This window comes from Dipodomys ordii, unplaced genomic scaffold, assembly GCF_000151885.1.
Source record: "Dipodomys ordii isolate 6190 unplaced genomic scaffold, Dord_2.0 Scaffold1, whole genome shotgun sequence".
NCBI classification, from domain to species: domain Eukaryota; kingdom Metazoa; phylum Chordata; class Mammalia; order Rodentia; family Heteromyidae; genus Dipodomys; species Dipodomys ordii.
The window spans coordinates 34902063-34924255 of record NW_012267217.1 but is presented as its reverse complement, the minus strand read 5'-3'; the positions used below and the strand labels follow the sequence as shown (position 1 = coordinate 34924255).

Below are 22193 nucleotides of genomic sequence, written 5' to 3'. Positions count from 1 at the left end.
GCTTTTTTCTTTTTGTTTATGTGGTGCTGAGGAATTGAACCCAGGGCCTCAGGCATGCAAGGCAAGCGCTCTACCACTGAGCCACCTTCCCAGCCCTCTCTGATATTTTTTCATAGATTGTATTTAAGAATATTTGTGTTTAGCTGTATGAATTGCTGCTTATATACCAGTAGCTATAATTTAGTGTTTATGTTGAAAATCAAGTTTGGGTTACAGTGTTTGCTTTGCATGTGTGAAGCTCTGGGTATGATCCCCAGAATTGAAAACGAAAGGAGGGAAGGAAAGGAAAGGAAAATATGGAGTTAACTTTTTTCCTTCTGAAAGATGTAAAATGATCATAGCATTTGAAGTTGTGGATAAAGTTTGAAGTTTTGGAATGTTACAAACCTTTGCACTAATGTATGAGGGAGGGAAAAATTTGGTGAACTAAAGTTGGCTTTTCAAGGCTAGCACTCTACACTTGTGCCACAGTGCCACTTCTGGCTTTTTCTGTTTATGTAGTACTGGGGATCAAACCCAGGGCTTCTTGCTTGCTAAGCAAGCACTCTGCCACTAAGCCACATTCCCAGCCCCAGCTTTTTAATTATGAAATAATTTAGCATATAGCAAAGTATACAGCAGTGTACAATGAGTTTGATTTCTCATCAATTTTTAATATTGTGGCATATTTGCTTCATCCATTTTACTTATTTTGGAAATGAAACTTAAAACAGGAAATACTTTATGAATGTAATGATACAAATTTGTTTACCCATAAATATTTTGAGTGTTGTGTGTTTTCTGTTTTGACATGTAGTTTATTAAGAAGTGACCTGTCTGGGTGCTAGTGGCTTACATTGAGTAATTCTAGCTACTCAGGAGGCTGAGATTAGAGGATCTAGGTTTGAAGCCAGCCTGGAAAGTCCATGAGAATCTTATCTCCAGTTAACCAACAAAAAACCAGAAGTGTAGTAACTATGGCTCAAGTGGTAGAAAGAACACTATACTAGCCTTGAATGAGAAATCTGAGGGACAGCGCCCAGAACCTGAGATCAAACCCAATATACACTTGTTCGTGTGCGTGCGTGCGTGCGTGTGTTCGTCTGTTAGTTGCCTAACAAGTTTCTGAGGTTCAAGGCATGTCTGATACCTTCATTTTGTGGATTCCATGCATGATTGTATAAATGTGCTTCAGTTGATAATTCATTAACAAAATTCATTCGCTTTTTTGATTTTATCCATAGTTTCCAGCAAAGACTGAAAATGATGCCTAGTTTACATAAAAATATTTAACTGTTGAGCCTGTAGAAATGTAGTAATTAATTCCCCTTAGAATTAATTAACTACAAACACCTGCTTGGCCTCAGAAGAGCTTGACTAGATAATTTTATTACTAAATTCTGATTAATGTAGAAATTCAGTGATGATTTCATACATTTTATACAAACATTAATTCAGTATTTATGAGCCTTTGTAATTAGAAAACTGTTTCTAATCATAATGTACATAAAATCAGTAGATGAAAGTACTTCTTGAGTAAATATATATTATTATCCAAATGAAGGACTAGTTGCCAAAAACTTAAATGAAAAAGTTCTTCAGAGGAAAATAAGGCGGCTGTAACAAGTGAGGGGAGAAAGGCAAAGATGTGTTGTAGTTGGAATGGAGGCTTAGGGCCAGGTAAAATGTTTTTCTGGATATGTATTAATGAAGAAACAGGAGCTTTTAAGTTAGAGTTCGTAGTATAACTCAGCCAAACTACATATTTTTTACAAAGTTACCAGGTCATTTTGATTAAGGTGGTGATGTACAGACTACAGTAAAACTGTAGAGGAGAGATGGTGGGCTCTTTGGTTGGCCTAGTTCACTGAATTTTTTCCTCTCTCTCTCCCTTTCTCCCTCCTCCTCTCCCCTCCCCTCCCCTCTCCTCCCCCCTCCCCTCCCCCTCCCTCCCTCCCCCCTTTCTCCCTCCCCCCTCTCTCTTTCTCTTTCTCCCTCCCTCCCTCCCTCCCTCCCTCTCTCTCTCTTTCTCTTTCTTTCTTTCTGTCTGTCCTCCCTCTCTCTCTCTTTCTCTTTCTTTCTTTCTGTCTGTCTGTCTGTCTGTCTGTCTGTCTGTCTGTCTGTCTGTCTGTCTGTCTGTCTGTCATGGTGCTTGAACTCTGGACCTGGGTGCTGTCTCAGCTCAAGGCTAGTGCTCTTCTACCACTTGAACCACAACGGTGCCACTTCTGGCTTTTTCTGCTTATGTGGTGCTGATGAATCCAACCCAGGGCCTCAAGCATTCAAGGCAAGCACTCTGCCACTGAGCCACCTTCCCAGCCCCCTACTTTTTTTTTAGGTCCGGTCATGGGGCCTGAACTCTGGGCCTGGGCACTGTCCCTCAGCTCTTCAGCTCAGGGCTAGCGCTTTACCACTAGAGCCACAGCGCCACTTCTGGCTTTTTTCTTTTTGCTTATGTGGTGCTGAGGAATTGAACCCAGGGCCTAATGCATGCAAGGCAAGCGCTCTACCACTGAGCCACCTTCCCAGTCCCCCTGTTTTTTTTCTTATAGGGAAGTGTGGCCCAGCTATTCCTTGGACTGCATTTCCCTTCATAGGGATTGAACACAGGGCTTTCCCATGAAGTGATCTACCACCTTGAACCATAACTCTAGCCCTTTTGTTTTTGAAGCAGGATCTCAAGTAATTTCTCCAGTGCTGGTCTTAGACTCCTGATCTTTCTGCCTTTCTTCCTGAAAAGCTAGCATTACAGATGTATGCCTCTATACCCAACAACTTTCTTTTTCTTTCTTTCTTTTTTTTTTTGTTGGTCATGTGGCTTGAACTCTGGGCCTAAGCACTGTCCCTCAGCTCTTCAGCAAAGGCAACCGCTCTACCACTTGAGCTACCTCTATCACTTGAGCCACGGCGCCACTTCTGGTTTTCTGGTGGTTTATTGGAGATAAGAGTTTCACGGACTTTCCTGCCCAGGCTGGCTTTGAACCATGATCCTCAGATCTCAGCCTCCTGAGTAGCTAGGATTACAGGTGTGAGCCACCGGCGCCTAGCTTCAACAACTTTCTTCTTTGAGCAAAGTATGACTTTCAGAAGTATAATGTTGGGAAAGTAGTTCAGTGGTAGAGTGCTTGCCTCGCATATAGGAGGCCCTGAGTTTGATTCCTCAGTACCACATAAGCAGAAAAAGCGAGACGTGGTGCTGTGGGTCAAGTGGTAGAGTGCTAGCTTTGAGTTGAAGAGCTGAGGGACAGTGCCCAGGCCCCGAGATCAGGCCCCAAGACTGACCCCTTCCCCCCAAAAAAAGAAGTATATTATCTTTTCTTTTTTTCTTTTTTTTCTTTCCTCCTTTCCTCCATCTGTTTTCTTTTTTTATGTGGTATGAGTGGGTTGGGCAGTTACAAGATGACCAACTTTTGAACATAAAGCTAATAGTAATGAATTGAGATTTTTTTTTTTTTTTTTTTTTGCTGGTCCTAGGGCTTGAACTCAGGTCCTGGGCTTCATGCATGCTAGGCAAGTAAGTACCCTACCACTAAGCCACATTCCCATCCTTATTTATTTATTTATTTATTTTTTGGTTGGTCGTGGGGCTTGAACTCTGGGCTTGGGCGCTGTCCCTCAGCTCTTCAGCTCAAGGCGAGCGCTCTACCCACTTGAGCCACAACTGCTTGAACCACAACCACTTGAGCCACAGCACCACTTCTGGTTTTCTAGTGGTTTATTGGGCTGGCTTTGAACCATGATCCTCAGATCTCAGCCTCCTGAGTACCTAGGATTATAGGCGTGAGCCACTGGCACCGGGCTCCTTTTTTATTTTTCATTTTTCAGTGGTACTAGGATTTGGATTCAGGGCATTGTGCATGGTAGGCAAATGCTCTGTCATTTGAGCCACTTCTCCAGCCCATTTGTTTGTTTATTGTTTGCCCAGGTTGTTGTTGACCATGAACTCCTATTCCTCCTGCCTCAGCATCTCTAAGTACAGGCATTTAGCACCTTTCCCTCACCTTGATTTTTTTTCCCCATTTTTCCCCCTTAACTGGTATTTAATGCACTTAGCTGAACAAAGATAATGTTTAGACAAGAACTGAAGAAAAATGAAGAGAATAACAACTATAGTTTTGTTTCTAAGGGTTAGAATGTAGGACCTTTTGTGTTTTATTTTTTTGGTTGGTCATAGGGCTTGAACTCTGGGTTTGGGCACTATCACTCAGCTCTTCAGCTCAAGGCAAGTGCTCTACCGCTTGAGCCACAGTGCCACTTCCGGTTTTTCTAGTGGTTTATTGGAGATAAGAATCTCCCGGACTTTCCTACCCAAGCTGGCTTTGAACTGTGATCCTCAGATCTCAGCCTGCTGAGTAGCTAGGATTACAGGTGTGAGCCACTGGCTCCTGGCTGTTTATTATAACAAAATGCTGCAGCTGGGCACTTTATACAGAATAGATGTTTGTTTGGTTTTGATTTGTTTTGTTTTTATGCTGGTCCTGGAGCTTGAACACTGGGTCTGGGCTCTGTCTCTGAGCTTTTGTGCTCATTTAGTGCTCTATCACTAGAGCCACACTCCACTTTCTGGCTTTTCTTTTTTTTTTGTAGTTAATTGGAGTCTCACGGACTTATGCTGCTTGGACTCCACAAAGTGTGAGCCTCACATCTTGGGCTCTTAGTAGTTAGGATGCAGGCCTGAGCCACTGGCACCTAGCTAGAAAAGTTTTATTTAGCAATTTTGAGTTTCATGGGAGAATTCATATTCTTGCATCCCCCCCTTTATTTTTGTTCAGAGTATGATCCCAGATAGGACATAACTTGCGGGGAGGACTTGCTTAGGAATATGAAATCCTTTATCACATTTTCACGGAATCTGTAGATACTTTGTTGAAGATTGGTTGAGAACTATTCTCTACAATAATACTTTTGTTTCAAACTTAGTCTTGCTGTGTTGGAACACAAACTCCTTGGCCAAATACTCCTGTTTTTACCTCCTAAGAATCTGGGACTAAGTGTGCTTGTACCATGTCCATCTCAGTACTGTTGCTTTCACATTTCTGGCAGTGGTGTTGGGGTTTTTTATTTTCAAGTACTAGGGATTTAATTCAGAGCCTCACACTTGCTGGGCAAGTGCTTTAACCACTCCATCCACACACCTTCAGCTCCCTAGCATTTTTTTTTTTTTGGTCGGTCATGAGGCTTGAACTCTGAGCTTGGGCGCTGTCCCTCAGCTCTTCAGCTCAAGGAGAGCACTCTACCACTCTACAGCGCCACTTGTGGTTTTCTAGTAGTTTATTGGAGATAGGAGCTGGCTTTGAACCACAAACCTCAGATCTCAATCTCCTGAGTAGCTAGGATTATAGGCATGAGCCATTGGTGCCAGGCTGCTTGGTATATTTTATATTTGTTTTTGTTTGCTTTGTGTTTCAATAATATCTCTTGTTTGGGTATTGAATGTTCAAGTTCTCATTCATGGTAGACAAGCTCTCTACTGCTGAGCTACATTCACCCAAATCTAGCTCTGGTGAGTGGTGAGATGAAGTAAGAACATCAGTGTTACTAATTTTTCAGTTGGGCAAAGGTTTAGAATTCAACAGTAATTTATAAAATGAATTTTGGTAATGCATTCTAATGGTGAGAGTAGATAATAGTTGATGAGATAGTTAGCATCTTTCCATGAGTATTGTCTGTTAATGTGAGATGTATATGAACTTTTTTTTTTTTTTTTGGTCGGTTGTGGGTCTTGAACTCTGGGCTTGGGTGCTGTCCCTGTTCTCTTCAGCTCAAAGCGAGCACTCTACTGCTTGAGCCACAGCGCCACTTCTGGTTTTCGAGTGGTTTATTGGAGATAAGAGTCTCATGGACTTTTGTGCCCGGGCTAGCTTTGAACCATGATCCTCAGATTTCAGCCTCCTGAGTAGCTAGTATTACAGGTGTAAGCCACTGGTACCTGGCATATATGCACTTTTATACAGTGCTTTTAACCCTTTATATGGTGCAGTTAAAATTTTCTGTATTTTTGATAATATCCACTAAGGAAATGTATTGTTCTGAGCTCTTTGGAAAATAAAATACTTTATGTTGTCTTTCTTACAGATATTGAAGCACAGATTCGAGAAATTCAAGGCAAAAAGGCAGCTCTTGATGAAGCTCAAGGAGTGGGCCTTGATTCTACAGGTTATTATGACCAGGAGATTTATGGTGGAAGTGACAGCCGATTTGCTGGATATGTGACATCAATTGCTGCAACAGAACTTGAAGATGTAAGTTATAAACTGTATTAAGAGGCAAGCTTTGTCTTTATTTTGAGAGAAAGCAAGAAATACAAAGGAATTTTAAATTTGAATTACCTAGTTTAATTTGGAAAGATGGTATTGATATTAGGAGATCTTTTAGAGAGTAAAATGTCCTTCCTTCTCTTCCTTTGCATTTTTTTTTCCTTTGGCCAGTCCTGGGGCTTGAATTCAGGGCCTGGGCACTGTCCTTGCACTTGCTAGTGCTCTACCACTTGAGCCATAGCACCACTTCCAGTTTTTTCTGTTTCTGTGGTACTGAGCAATTAAACCCAGGGCTTCAGGCATGCTAGGCAAACACTCTACCAATAGCCCACATTCCCAGCTCGAACTGTCCCAGTACTTCTTTTGCTCAAGGCTAGTGCTCTACCACTTGAGCCACAGCACCACTTCTAGTTTTTTCTGTTTCTGTGGTACTGAGCAATTAAACCCAGGGCTTCATGCATGCTAGGCAAACACTCTACCACTAGGCCACATTCCCAGCCTGAACTGTGATCTACTTGGCCTCCTGAAGTAGCTAGGATTACAGGCATGAGCAATTGGTGCCTGACTTCTGTTAGTTTTTTGAGAGGATAGATTGCTGGTCTCAAACCCAATGTGTAGCCCAGACTGGCTTCTGCCTCTTAAATGCTGGGATTATCGATACATACAACCATGTGTTGAGTTTTTTACCCCCTGTCTATCATGGGGCCTGAACTCTGGGCCTGGGCTCTTCAGCTCAAGGCTAGTGCTCTACCATTTGAGCCACAGCACCTCTTCTGGTTTTTTCTGCTAATGTGGTGCTGAGGAATCAAACCCAGGGCCTCATGCATGCAAGGCAAGCATTCTACCGCTGAGCCACCTTCCCAGCCCCCTGAGCCACCTTCTGAGCCCCCCATGTGTTGACTTTGGTAGCTTGATTTCTAACATGTACTTGATATTGTTTTTTTTTTCTCCCCTGGTATTATAATATGAATGGAAATGTAATTTTCTTTTTTTAGGGGGGAGGGTCAGTCGTGGTCCTTGACCTCTGAGCATAGGGCGCTGTCCCTTAGCTCTTTAGCTCAAGGCTTGCGCTCTACCTCTTGGGCCACAGCACCACTTACTGTTTTCTGGTGTTTTATTGGAGATAAAATCTTATGGACTTTTCCTGCCTGGGCTGGCTTTGAACCATAATCTTCAGATCTCAGGCTCTTCTCTCGTGCCACCAGCGTGAATGGAATTTTTTTTTGTGTATGTGTTTTTTTTTGTTTTGTTTTTTTGGGGGGGGTCTGGTCGTGGGGCCTGAACTCTGGGCCTGGGTGCTGTCCCTCAGCTCTTCAGCTCAAGGCTAGCGCTCTACCACTTGAGCTACAGCACCACTTCCGTTTTTTTTTTTTTTTTCTGGTGGTTTATTGGAGATAGGAGTCTCACGGTCTCTCCTGCCCGGGCTGGCTTTGAACCGCAGTCCTCAGATCTCAGCCTCCTGAGTAGCTAGGATTACAGGCGTGAGCCACCAGTGCCCGGCGATGTACATTGAATATTATGAGTATTTCACCCACCCTTCTTCTCTCCGTTCATATACTCCCCCGAGGTGACTTTTATTTTAAACCAAGTTTATTCAGTTTAGGAGAGATGAATATGAGTTCCCATCTAAGTCTAAAAAGTTTCATAATCAATTGAGAATATTGAGAGGAGCTGCTTAGAATTACAAATAAAACTTTGTAAAAGTAATAATATATGAATCATTGAGCCATGGAAATGTGGGCATAATATATTATTTCATTTTTATGTCTAGACACATTATATACCACAGCCATATCATCCCGCTTTATTATTTATTTATTTATTTTCGACTTGTTTTTGAGACAATCTTACAATTTTTGATAGGCTGGTCTCAAACTAGTGATTCTTTGCCTTTCTTTCCATTGTTAAGATTATAGGTGTGGACCACCTCACTCAGCTATATGCCTTAGTTTCTCATCTTAGTATTTATCTAAAATTATGCAGAATATTTTACTATTATATAATTAAATCTTTGTATTTTGTAATATTCTTGAGTTTTGTTTATAATATTTTGCTTGATTATTTAGTAAAGTGGATATTAAATAAATACCCTTCTTTTTAGTATGATCCGTTTGCTGAGCACCGACCCCCAAAGATTGCCGACCGGGAAGATGAATATAAAAAGCACAGACGGACCATGATAATATCCCCAGAGCGTCTTGATCCTTTTGCAGATGGTAATTCCCGCTTTCCTATAAGTATTCAAAAATTTATTTATGTGTTGTCTTTAGCCCTTTGATTTTTTTTGGCATGCTTATGAATTTGCTTTTCTTTTTTATAAACCCCTTATATAGATTTGTGTAGATTTGGTTGAAGTCACAGATGCCATATTCTTCATCTTTATAATGCAAGTTTTCTTTCCAGGTAGAAGGACAAGAAAGTAATGAGCCAATGCCATAGAAACGCAAAGGGTTAAAGGTTTTTCTTTTACTTTTGTTTTGGGTACTCTTACTATACTTACTTAGAACAAATATGCTTTGCTACCAAAATACTTTCAAATTATTGAAAGTTTCTATTCCAAATTTTAGTTTTAGGATTGTTACTTTTGAGAAACTTTCTCACACTAGTGCTCCCCCATATTGTTCTAAATATGGCTTAGTAAATGCACCTACTTTGCTCTAAGCATGAAGTTAAACAGAAGTATGTATACAAAGACTTGGATATTTTTAATAGTTGGAGTCTGTTTTGATAATTTTAGTGTGCAAGTCAGCACAAGGGGCATAGTGAACCTGATGGAAGCTTTCCTCAGGTGAGTGAGTTTCACAGTCAAAATTAGGTGCCTGTTTTTAAAATTAGATGCTGCTGCAGGTTTATAAATTAGACTTTCAGCCTGCATGAATTAATAGGGATATTTTCTTTACTTGCATAATTGTAATTGATTTAAACATGTATGTCAGAATTCACAGGCCCATACTAACTGTCCTTAATTTCTTTCCTACAGCAGTACTGCTATATGCCAGTCCTGTCTGCATTCTTAAGGGTGCAGTTCAACACATCCTCTCTAGATTATGGTGAAAAAGTATTCCAAAGGAAGTCTTATCAGAGTTAGTGTCAGAAAGAATGACACTACCAATTGGGCATGATCGTCAGTATAGGAGATGTCTTAGAATTTTATTTTTTTTTCTAAATTATGATGCTATACTGCTTGTATAGCTAATTATCACATTTCTAAAGTGTAGTGTGCCTTTATGAACCTTGTTATATAGTACTTGGGCTTCTTTAAGATATTTGAAGTTTGAAAAGCAAATACTGAAGCTTTAACCAAGAGACTAATGCATCTCTTTGTACACTTTCCTTCTGTGTGCATCTTAATAAATGGTAGAAGTAATATATTTTAAGTAATATGTTTCCAGTTTTAATTTATGCTTTCTAAAAATAAAAATGTTTCTGGGTCAAAAAACTTTAAAAGAATGAAGCCCTTTTAGTATTTTGACATCAGAATAATATAGGAATATTTAAAAAATCTGATTTCTATGCTACAACTGTTCTAGAACACTGTATGAAGATCACATGTAGTCAGTTATTTGTAGTCAGGATTTTAACAGCTTGCAACAGGTAATGTTTTGAATATAAATATCTTTCCAAAGTGTTACTAATGGTAAAGAGATAATTTTCTAGGCTTCTATTCTGCTGCTTGAAGTCAGAACTGCTGATGGAGACAAAGGCACGAAAGTGTACGTATTCCGGATTAGCAACCCAGGAACCCATCACTTCTGAAGACTAAACTGTGCTGTCATTTCCTTTTTATATGCATTAAAGTATTTGTTTTAAACTGCTGTAGATATGTTTGTGTTCAAACAGGTTAAATTGATCAGCAAACTCAATAAAAGTAAGATGTATAATGATTAAAGCTTTCCATCAAAAAATAAATTAAATGATATGGAATAACATAATATTAGTGCAGGGCAGATAAATCAGTTGAACCTAATTATCCTTTATTTATTGTACTCTTGTCCTGTTGCTGTTCTTTTCTGCAGGAGGGAAGACCCCTGATCCTAAAATGAATGCTAGAACTTACATGGATGTAATGCGAGAACAGCATTTAACTAAAGAAGAGGTATGTGAACCTGTTGTTTGTTCTGAGCTGCTTGCTTACTTTTGTGTATGTATGTATGTGTGTGCATTTGCACACTTAAACTGAGGTTCTGGGTGCTGTCCCTGATCTTGTGCTTAAGGGTAACTCTCTACTATTTGAGCCACAGCTCTGCTTTTTTAAATGATAGGTTTTAGTTGGAGATAAATAATCTCAAAGACTTTTCTGCCATGACTGGCTTTGAACTTTGATTCTCAGATGTCAACCTGCTGAGTAGCTAGGGTTATAGGAACCCACTGTGTCTCCCACCAGCCTACTTCCTTCTTTATTGAAAGAACGTTTATTGAAAGGATGTAAAGAAAGTAGAATGATTGTAGGCTTTTCTATTTCTTTTTTTTCTGTCTACATCGGAAGCACTATTTCATTAACATTAATATAGATTTAGTTGAGAAACAGCTACCACAAAATTAAACTTCATATTTCTATGTCTTTTTCTAGTCCTTTTGTCTATGTAAGTACATAGCCTCCCTTAAATTATCTAAAGGGAGAATGTTTATGCTGTGCTTCAAGAAGCCATTGTGTTAGGAAAGACTTGAGTGGTCACGTTATTTCTTGGAGAACCACCAGTTCTGTAACATTCAGTTTAACTGTGGATGGAGAATTCTGAGTAGTTCTGGACCTGCAGAAATTACTCTGTGTGGGCACACATGCAGTGCTAGGAGACAAACTCCTTTCCATCATACTTTATTATGAATGTGTAATTATTTTTTAAAATTATATAGGGTATTAGCACCTCACTTTAAAAATAAAAGAGTAAGTGTATTTGTTATAAATGAAGGAAAATTCTATTTTCACTTTTTATCTTTCTGTTTTGTATTTTAAAGAAAACTGTCTTTTCAGTATGTGTTCAATATAAGTATTTCTTCGTTGTTGATAGAAGACTTTACTTCACACAGAAAAGATTTTACTTCATTATATGTTAACTAGGATATTCTGTATCAAATTTTGTAGTTACTTACATATTGTTTGGGAAGAAAGACTATAAGACTGGATATACAGAAAAGTGAAAGTGAGATCACTAGTGGTATCGAAAGTATAGTAAGGTGCTGGTGGTTCATGCCTGTAATCCTAGCTACTCAGGAGGCTGAGATCTGAGGATCGTGGTTCAAAGCCAACCCAAGCTGGAAAGTTTGTGAGACTTTTATCTCTAATTAACTACCAGTAGGCGGAAGTGGTGCTCAAAAGTGGTAGAGCGCTGGCCTTAAGCAAAAGAGCTCAGGGACAGCACCTAGGCCCTGAGTTCACGCCCTATGACCGACAAAAAAATAGTTTAATAAAAATAGCACATTAAATCGAAACATCTACACTAATGACACAGGAATATATTGAATGTGTTTTGCTATTTTGTGGTACTCGAATGAACCTGGGCTTCATACATATTAGGTATGAGCTAACCCTACAGCATTTGAAAAGTAAAAATTTTCTGCTTTTTCTTTTTCAGAGAGAAATTAGGCAGCAGCTAGCAGAAAAAGCTAAAGCTGGAGAACTAAAAGTCGTCAATGGAGCAGCAGCATCCCAGCCTCCCTCAAAACGAAAACGGCGTTGGGATCAAACAGCCGATCAGACTCCTGGTGCCACTCCTAAAAAACTATCAAGTTGGGATCAAGCAGAGGTAATTTTCTTTTTTTGGTTGGTTGTGGAACTTCAACTCTGGGCCTACGCGCTGTCCCTGAGCTTTTCAGCTCAAAGCTAGTGCTCCACCACTTCAGCTATAGCACCGCTTACAGTTTTCTGGTGGCTAATCGGAGATCAGAATCTCATGCACTTTGTGCCAGGCTGGCTTTGAACCTGATTCTCAAATCTCAGCCTCCTGAGTAGGTAGGATTATAGGTGAGCCACCAGTGCCTGGCTGGTAATTTTTTTTTTTTTAATTTTAGTAGTAATTGTATTTTAGACTGTCTGGCTTAAACCACAGAAATTTATTTTCTGTTGTGGAGGCTAGAAGTGTAAGGTTAAAGTGCAGCATGACTGGTATGTGGTGAGGGATCTCTTTGGCCTTCACTAGGTCACTTTCTCACTGTGTCCTCACATAATCTTCTCTTGTTTCTTATAAAGATGCTTAGATAGTTCTATTCCTTCCCTCTTCTTGTCCCCACTCCTTCACCCGATAGCAACATTCCCAATTAATATCCTTGCAGCTTTGACCCCACTGACTCTGATTTTCCCCCTTACATAATATATGGCTAGACCATAATCAAGCAGAAGAAAGTCCCTCCCCTAACTAGGATAGTTTCTGGTAAAGTCTCCATAAGAACTTGCCACTGTTACAGAGGATGCTTTGGGTATGATTCATGGTGATTACATTTCTCCTCCCTTCCCATTGCTACCAGGAATTTTTCTGGCTCTCCTCCTGAGAACCTGATGGAATTCCTGTACCTAACAGTCTGTGAAGGCATAGAGTCTTCCTAAGACTGCTTCCCAAGAGGGTCTCATGCCAGTCCACACTCAGCCTCCAGCAGTAAAATAGCTGTGGAAATGGTTTATTCTAGTTTATAAACTTGAGGAGCTTCTGCTTCAAATAAGCAGATATATGCTATGCATCAAGGTGTAAATACCTAGGAAAAAAATTTAACAAAGATAACACATGCCTCCTAGATCAAAAACTAAGACACAACTGAAAAAAATTTAAAAGATCCATGCCATGGCTATAGTTTGGAAATTTCAATAATATGAAGATACCAGTTACTCTTGTATTAGTTCCCTATGGCTGCTGTAACAAATTACCACAAATGTATATATGTAGGATTCCTTTAATTTTACTGCCAATCTCCAAATACAGTCATATTCAGGATTAAATACGGATTTTGGATGGACTCACACAGTTCATTTCATACCTAGGGAGAAATTAACATTCCTTTTTGAGTATTAGTTATAAACAATAAGTATGTTACATTGTAGAGTGCAGTATACTTAAAAAAATTTTTGTTTTCTTTTTTTTGTCGGTCATGGGGCTTGAACTCTGGGCCTGGGCGCTGTCCCTCAGCTCTTCAGCTCAAGGCTAGTACTCTACCACTTGAGCCACAGCACCACTTCAGTTTTCTGAGTGGTTTATTGGAGATCATTGTCTCATCGACTTTCCTGTCCTAGCTGGCTTTGAACAGTGACCCTCAAGATCTCAGCCTCCTGAGTAGCGAGGATTATAGGCGTGGGCCACTAGAGTCAAGCTTTATTTATTTTCTTGTTTTCTAGATGGATAAATGTAAGCCTTTGATCACATTTGGTATGCTTATTCCTTTTTGGCTAGCTTACTCTCTAGGAAGACAGTTTGCGATCCAGTGACACATTAATTGCATTGTAAATAATTATGCAGTCATCAGTTACCACTATTTGCAGATAAACAGAAAGTATAATCTTGTTTGACTGACTTTTTATTGTGAAAATACTGTACAGAGGGGCAAGATAATGAGCACATTTCTTATCAAGCATTGTAGCCTTCCCATTCCTTCCCAACCTCCCCCCTTGACTGACTTTCTTTTATTTCTTCTCCCTTCTTATTAGTCATGGGGCTTGAACTCTGGGCCTGGGTGCTGTCTCTTAGTTCTTCACCTCCAGGCAAGTGCTCTACCACTTGAGCCACAGTGCCACTTAACAGTTTCCTGGTGGTTAATTGGAGATAAGGGTCTCCATGGACTTTCCTGCCTGGGCTGGCTTTGAACCATGATTCTCAGATCTCAGCCTCCTGAGTAGCTAGGATTACAGGTGTGAGCCCTGGAGCCACCAGTGCTGGGCTATCCTCCTCTTTTTTTTCTTTTTCTTTTTTTGGTCACTCCTGGGGCTTGAACTCAGGTCCTAGGCATGTCCCTGAGCTTCTTTTGCTCAAGGTTGGTACTGTGAATTGAACCCAGGGCTTCTGCATGCTAGGGGAAATGCAATCACCACTAAGCCACATTCCCAGCCATTTTTCTTCTTTTTGAGATAGGGTCTTGCGAATCCACTTGCCTCCTGAGTACTGGGCTTAGATGTGTGCACAGTCACACCCAGCTGAAGACTCTAATTTTTTTTTTTTTTTTGTGGTGCTTGCTAAGTTACTGCTTTACAGCTTGAACTGAGTTCCACTTCTGGATTTTTGATTGTTGGAAATAGGGCTCATCACCTTAGAAGTCTTCCTCCTGAGTAGTCAGGATTACAGGTGTGAGCCTTTAGCATTCAGCTCAAAATACTGGTTTTTGTTTTATTTTGGTTGTTGTTACTGTTGGCTCTGAGTATTGGACTTAGGGCTTGGGTGCTGTCCCTGAGCTTTTTGCTCAACGCTAGCTCTTTCTCACTTTGAGCCACAGTGCCATTTCTGGTTTTTCTGGAGGTTAATTGGAGATAAGAGTATTGCTGACTTTCCTGCCCTTGCTGGCTTTGAACTGTGATCCTCAGATGTCAGCTTCCTGAGTAGGTAGGATTACAGATGTGAATCACCTGTGCCTGGTTTCAAAATATTTTAATAGTGTCTCTTGTCTGGTTCTGCTCTTTTGCCAGTGTAAATATATATCTTTTAAAGGTCTGTTGACTTCATTTTGCTAAATCTGTCTTCTCTAAGTTACATTTATTAGCACCTGACATTCCTTGAGACCCTTTTTTCTCCTAACATTTGGTTATAGATCTCTCATAGGCTGCTAGTCTGCAGTCTTGTTTGTTATACTGTTTTCCATTACTTAAGGATATTGGAGTGTTCTGCTGCTCAGTCTTTTGAATTACTTTTTGTTCTTGTTTCTATCTCTTCATGCCATCTTAGATACTTCTATATACAAATTCCCATTTTTTTTTTTTTTTTTTGCTGGTCATGGGGCCTGAACTCTGAGCCTGAGCACTGTCCCTCAGCTCTTCAGCTCAAGGCTACCGCTCTACCTCTTGGGTCACAGTGCTTCTTCCGGCTTCTTCCAGCTTTTTCTGTTTATGTGGTACTGAGGAATTGAATCCAGGGCTTCATGCATGCTAGGCAAGCACTCTACCACTAAGCCACGGTCCCAGACCCAAACTCTCAAAATTTTAAATCTGTCCCTTTTTGTATTCCTCAGACTTGTATATTTTTCCATCCTTGCCACACTTGGATGTTTAATAGACAGTTAAAATCAATTTTTAAAATTTTTTTATTTTTTAGCAGTACCACTGGAACAAACGAATCAGTTATTCTAAAGAAAAAATTACCAATCTTTTGCAGGCATTTTTCTTTTTTCTTTTCTTTTTTTGTCAATTATGGGGCTTTAACTGTGTCTGGGTGCTGTCCCTCAGCTCTTCAGCTCAAGGTGAGCTCTCTACCTCTTGAGCCACAGCGCCACTTCCAGTTTTCTAGTGGTTTATTGGAGATCAAAGTCTCACAGACTTTCCTGCCCGCGCTGGCTGGCTTTGAACCGTGATCCTCAGATCTCAGCCTCCTCAGTAGCTAGGATTACAGGCGTGAGCCACCAGCACCCAGCGCAGGCATTTTTCTGCCTCCATTTTGCTTTCCCCGTTGGTCACGTGTGTTTGACATGCCAGACATTTAAGTGTTAGACTATATTCTTTCTTTACTTTTCCCCCCCATTCCTGGGGCTTGAACTCAGCCTGGGTGCTGTCCCTGAGATTTTGTTGTTGTTGTTGTTCAAGACTAGTGCTCTACCACTTGGAGCCACAGCTCTACTTCTAGCTTTTTCTGAGTAGTTTATTGGAGATAAGAGTCTCACAGACTTTTTCTGCATGGGCTGGCGTCAAACCAATTCCTGATTGGTAGGATTACAGGCATGAGCCACTGGTGCTGCCTCTATATTCTTTCTTGAGTTAATTGATTATTTGCTTATATTCATTATTCAGATTCAGGCAGAATTTTATTCATACATGATTGCACTGTATTCTAATCAATTTCATTCCTTCTATCACACTCCTTGTCCCTTTCTTACTCTCTTAACCTTATATTCTGAGATCTGAGGATTGCAGTTTGATGCCAGAGTTGCAGAGATACTAGTCGACACACACACAGTATATTTTAATTTTTTTTTTTTTGCCATTCCTGGGACTTGAACTCTGGGCCTGGTTGCTATCCCTGAGCTTTTGTGCTCAAGGATAGTGCTCTACCATTGTTAATCGTGTTTTTTTTTTTTTTAAAGCAGGTTGTCTTAACATTTAATTATAGAATACCGAACTAAATATTTCTTGTTTGGTAGGGAATTTCTACTTGTGTCTCTGAGTGTGTATGGGAAATAAAATACTTTTTGCTTTGTTCAGACTCCTGGGCATACCCCTTCCTTGAGATGGGATGAAACACCAGGTCGCGCAAAAGGAAGTGAGACTCCTGGAGCAACGCCAGGCTCAAAAATTTGGGATCCTACACCTAGTCATACACCTGCGGGAGCTGCTACTCCGGGACGAGGCGATACACCAGGCCATGCAACACCAGGGCATGGAGGCGCAACTTCCAGCGCTCGTAAAAACAGATGGGATGAGACCCCCAAAACAGAGAGAGGTACTTTGAGTGTAGTGTGAATGTGGTTGAGTGAAATGTTGACTTAAGTGATTTATTTTGACTGAGATCTTTGAAGGATAAGTGCTCAGCTACTGTAGAGAGATAAAGAACTGAGCAAATCATTTGTCTAATTATTTATCCTTTTTTTTTTTTAATTGGTCGTGGACCTTGAACTCTGGGCCTGAGTGCTCTCCCTCAGGTCTTCAGCTCAAGGCTAGTGCCCTACCACTTGAGCCACAGCACCACTTCCATTTTTCTGAGTGGTTGATTGGATAAGAGTCTCATGGACTTTCCTGCCCAGGCTGGGGCTGGCTTTGAACCGTGATCCTCAGATCTCAGCCTCCTGAGTAGCTAGGATTACAGGTGTGAGCCACCGGCGCCGGCTTTATTTTTCCTTTATGAAGAGGTTTAAGAGTTGCTTTACTGGGGTTAGGAAGGTGGCTCAGTGGTAGAGTGCTTGCCTCGCATCCATGAGGCCCTGGGTTCAATTCTTCAGCACCACATAAGCAGAAAAAGCCAGAAGTGGGTGCTGTGGATCAAGTGGTAGAGCTCTAGCCTTGAGCTGAAGAGCTGAGGGACAGCGCCTAGACCCACCCAGAGTTCAGACCCCACGACCTTTAGGAGGAATCATAAAAGAAAGGAGAATTTTTAGATTATAACCGTTTTTGGATGGGGGGTACGGTAACTAAGACTTGGACTTGGGGCCATGGTGTTCTGAGCTTAGTGAAGAGAGCCTAGCCTTTTCAGTTAATGTTGACATTTTATGACTTAATCAACACCACTTCCAGCTTTTTTTTTTTTTTTGTTAATTGGAAATAAAACTCATGGGCATTTTGCCTGGGCAGACTTTGAACCTTGATTTTCAGATTTCAGCCTTCTGGGTACCTAGGATTCTAGGCATGTGGGGTACCTGGCTGTGCCTGGCTGACTGTAACCTTTTGTGGGTTTCTATGTTTTTTTTTTTTTTTGGCCTGGAATCAATGATGACTTTGGGAATTCTTAATGTGTAGTGGACAAAGGAAGAGCACAGAATTTTTGTATGCACAGTCTTCTAGTATGTGGAAAGATGTAGTGTAGAACAGTAGATAGGTGTGTACACTGATATTATAGTTGGGGAAAAAGTTACTTTCCTTTTAATTCCTGTTAGTCAAGTTATTATGTAACAAGGGAATTCATAAAGAAAAGAATTGGAACTTTAAAACTTTGAATGTTGTGTCTGGGCTAGGAATGTAGCTTAGTGATAGAGTGCTCACTTAGCATACATGAAGCCCTCAGTTCGATTCCTCAGTACCACATACACAGAAAATGCTGGAAGTAGTGCTGTGGCTTAAATGGTAGAGTGCTAACCTTGAGCAAAAGCAGCTCAGGGACAGCGCTCAGGCCCTGAGTTCAAGCCCCAGGATTGCCCCCTCATTCCCCTCCCCCCACCTGAAAAGGATCTGTCTGTCTGTCTGTCTGTATAGATTGGTTGTATTTGTGTTAGGAATAGTCTGCTTTTAAACTTCATTACTTTATTATTTCAGCTTTTTGAGATTAAACATTATTTTTAACAATAGTTAATATTTGATGTTGCTTTCTTTTTTTCTTTGAAGATACTCCCGGGCATGGAAGTGGATGGGCTGAGACTCCTCGAACAGATCGAGGTGGAGATTCAATTGGTGAAACACCTACTCCTGGAGCCAGCAAAAGAAAGTCACGTTGGGATGAAACACCAGCTAGTCAGATGGGTGGAAGCACTCCTGTTCTGACACCTGGAAAAACACCAATTGGCACACCAGCCATGAATATGGCTACTCCTACTCCAGGTAGAAACTCTTTCATTGGAAGAAAAAAATGGTTGAATTGAATATGTACTTGAATTTTTCTCTCTCTGTGTGTGTTTGATTTTTTTGTGTGGGCTGTTATTATCAGCATTTTAGCAAGAGTAATATAAAAATTAGTCTTGGTTTACATAAAAGCAAATAAATGTTAAGGTTGATTTTCATTATCTTTATTAGCACCTAAGGGGCTATGTAATGATTAAAGTCCTGTACTATTGATTGTGAACATTTTGCCAATTTTGGCAGGTCACATAATGAGCATGACTCCTGAACAGCTTCAGGCCTGGCGATGGGAAAGAGAAATTGATGAGCGAAATCGTCCGCTCTCTGATGAAGAATTGGATGCTATGTTTCCAGAAGGATATAAGGTAGTAGTGAATATGAATGTGGTGCTATTTAGGATGTAAATTTTCTTGTTGTTTGTTGAAAAAAAGATGTTTATACTAGCTTTACCCATATTTACTAATACCATTCCATTTTTTTTTGCTATTTCCACTTTGTCCATTTCAATACCAAAAAATAATTTAGACGGAAAACAAGTGACTAATAGGAAGCTCTTATTTTTGTAGGTACTAGGGTTTAAACTAAGGGTCTTTGTCACACTTGCTAGGTAAATGCCCTCACTACTGAGCCATACCTACAATCCTTTTCTTTTTGTGCCAGTATCAGGATTGAACTCAGAGTCTCTGGCTCTTGTTTATGTATAGCTGGTACACTACCACTTGTGCCATACCTCCAGTACAGCATTTTGCTGGAAATTGGAGCTAGAGTCTCTTGGACTTTTCTGCCAAAAGGAGTGATTTCCAGGTCTCAGCCTCTTGAGTTGCTATGATTACAGGTGCCCTCTCTCCTGACCTGTTTTTTGCTGGTTGTTTTTGAGATAGAATCTTGCTTTTTGCCCAGGCCTGTGCTGGGGTGTGATCTACCTATATCATTTTTCCTGTGTAGCTAGGATCATAAGCATTTACCACAATATCCAGCTCTATGTTGAGAGGAGATTGTTTTGAATTTCTGTGTGTCTGGTTTTAAACCTCTATCTTTCCAGCGGCGCTGGTGGCTCACGCCTGTAATCCTAGCTACTCAGGAGGCTGAGATCTGAGGATCGCGGTTCAAAGCCAGCCTGGGTAGGAGAGACCGTGAACCGTGAAACTCCAATAAACCACCAGAAAACCGGAAGTGGCGCTGTAGCTCAAGTGGTAGAGTGCTCGCCTTGAGCTGAAGAGCTGAGGGATAGCGCCCAGGCCCAGAGTTCAAGCCCCACGACTGACAAAAAATTTAAAAAAAAAACACCTCTATCTTTCCAATCTCAACTAGCAGGATTGTAGATGTGAGCCACTGGTCCAGCTGAAGTTTTTAATCTATAGTCCCAGTTGGAGCCTACCTACATAAATTAACAAAATATGATTGGATAACAAAACAGTTGGCATCCACATATTTAACAGAAATTTAATTTTAAATCTAATTGACAGTTGTAGTCAGCAGTTCAAACTCATTAGAGAAGATCTGTATAGATTTATTCTGCCCAGGAACTTAGATTTAAAAAAAAAAAGAAAAAAGCTGTGGCCTGGCACTGGTGGCTCACGCCTGTAATCCTAGCTACTCTGGAGGCTAAGGTCTGAGGATCCTGGTTCAAGGCCAGCCCTGGCAGGAAAAGTCCATGAGACTGTTTATCTCCAAGAAACCACTCAGAAAACTGGAAGTGGTGCTGTGGCTCAAGTGGTAGAGCGCTAGCTTAGAGCTGAAGAGCTGAGGGACAGCACTGAGGCCCAGAGTTCAAGCCCCACTACCGACAAAAAAAACCAAAAAAAAAAACAAAAACTGTGTAGTTTTTGTGTGTGTGGTGCCAGGCTTGGGGTTTGAACTCAGGGCCTGAGTAGATGTCCTTTATTTAGCTTTTGTTTTTGCCCGAGGCAAGCTCTCTACTACTTGAGTCACTGCTATCCTTCTGACTTTTTTTGGTGCTTAATTAGTTAAGAGTCTTATGTACTTTACTGAGTAGGCTAGCTTTTGAACCACAGTCATCAGATCTCAGCCTCCTGTGTAGCTAGGATTACAGGCATGAGCCACTAGTGACGCCATGTACTAGTATTGAAAAGAGAGATTTTATGGTTTTACAGAGAGCTTAATTAAGTGGTGTGTTTTATAGGGCTTTTGTAAATATTTTGATTTGGCATTGACTTGTTTTTGGTAGAGTTTTAGACTTAAAAGATTTGTTTTTGTTTTTGGGTCCGGTCGTGGGGCCTGAACTCTGGGCCTGGGCACTGTCCCTCAGCTCTTCAGCTCAAGGCTAGCGCTCTACCACTTGAGCCACAGTGCCACTTCTGGCTTTTTTCTTCTTGCTTATGTGGTGCTGAGGAATCGAACCCAGGGCCTCATGCATGCAAGGCAAGCGCTCTACCAATGAGCCACCTTCCTAGCCCCAAAAGATTTGTTTTTATACTTCACATGTTTATGTGAATGATGTTTAATTTTATTACTAAAGCATAAACATGTATTGTGTATACCATTGCAAGTTTATTAGGTAGAGCTTTTTGGAAATTACTGAATCAAGTTTTATGAATTCTAAATTATTTTAATTAATTATTTATTTTTGTTGGTTGTGGGGTTTGAACTCTGGGCCTGAGCACTGTCCTTCAGCTCAAGGCTAGCGTTCTATCACTTGAGCTACAGTGCCACTTCCAGTTTTCTGGTGGTTAATTGTAGATAAGAATCTCACACTTTCCTGCCCAGGTTGGCGTTGAACATCAATGCTCAGAACTCAGCTTCCTGAGTAGCTAGGATTTACAGGTGTGAGCCACTGACGCCTAGCAGATTCTAAATTATTTAGCTGACATTTGCTTTTATGTTTATATAAATTACTGTTTAAAAGTGATCAGTTTTATAATCCTGCCTCATATATTTATTTCTCATACTTCCAATATTCCTAAATTTTAATTACCAAATGAGAAATATGAATGTTTGTCATAAGTGTTTTAAAGTTCTGCTAGAACTAAAAATGAGGTTTCAAGGTAATAAATTGTTAAATATTTCAAGTGAAATGTTTTTGTTATGCTGTTTTTCAGTGTCTAATAGCAAGAAAATCCTAAATTGTCTTATAACTCTGTTAGGTACTTCCCCCTCCAGCTGGTTATGTTCCTATACGAACTCCAGCTCGGAAGCTGACTGCAACTCCAACACCTTTAGGTGGTATGACTGGTTTCCACATGCAAACTGAAGATAGAACCATGAAAAGTGTTAATGACCAGCCGTCTGGAAATCTTCCGTTTTTAAAACCTGATGACATTCAATACTTTGACAAACTATTGGTAAGTGATAATTGTGGAAATTAATTATTTTTTGTTTGGAAATTATCAGTATCTTGACCTACCTCTAATTTCTATTCTAGGTTGATGTGGATGAATCAACACTTAGTCCAGAGGAGCAAAAAGAGAGAAAAATAATGAAGTTGCTGTTAAAAATTAAGAATGGAACACCTCCGATGAGAAAGGTAGGTGTCAGTTTTTTAAATCATCATATTCATTGTTATGTTCTGGTCTTTTCATCTTCACCAAGGGTAATATAAAATACTTAATTTTTTT

The 22193-nt window shown here is 40.4% G+C and overlaps 1 protein-coding gene across 1 annotated transcript in view; it reads left to right on the top strand.

The window, feature by feature from the left end:
• Nucleotides 1–22193, top strand: part of Sf3b1 (splicing factor 3b, subunit 1, 155kDa) — a 42199-nt gene that overhangs the window by 5506 nt on the left and 14500 nt on the right. The window contains exons 2-10 of the mRNA XM_013013707.1: nucleotides 6055–6221; nucleotides 8338–8452; nucleotides 10253–10332; nucleotides 11810–11980; nucleotides 16558–16795; nucleotides 18388–18600; nucleotides 18862–18983; nucleotides 21723–21920; nucleotides 22001–22102. Coding sequence (XP_012869161.1) covers nucleotides 6055–6221; nucleotides 8338–8452; nucleotides 10253–10332; nucleotides 11810–11980; nucleotides 16558–16795; nucleotides 18388–18600; nucleotides 18862–18983; nucleotides 21723–21920; nucleotides 22001–22102 — 1406 coding nt within the window. The remainder of the gene's footprint in view (nucleotides 1–6054; nucleotides 6222–8337; nucleotides 8453–10252; nucleotides 10333–11809; nucleotides 11981–16557; nucleotides 16796–18387; nucleotides 18601–18861; nucleotides 18984–21722; nucleotides 21921–22000; nucleotides 22103–22193) is intronic.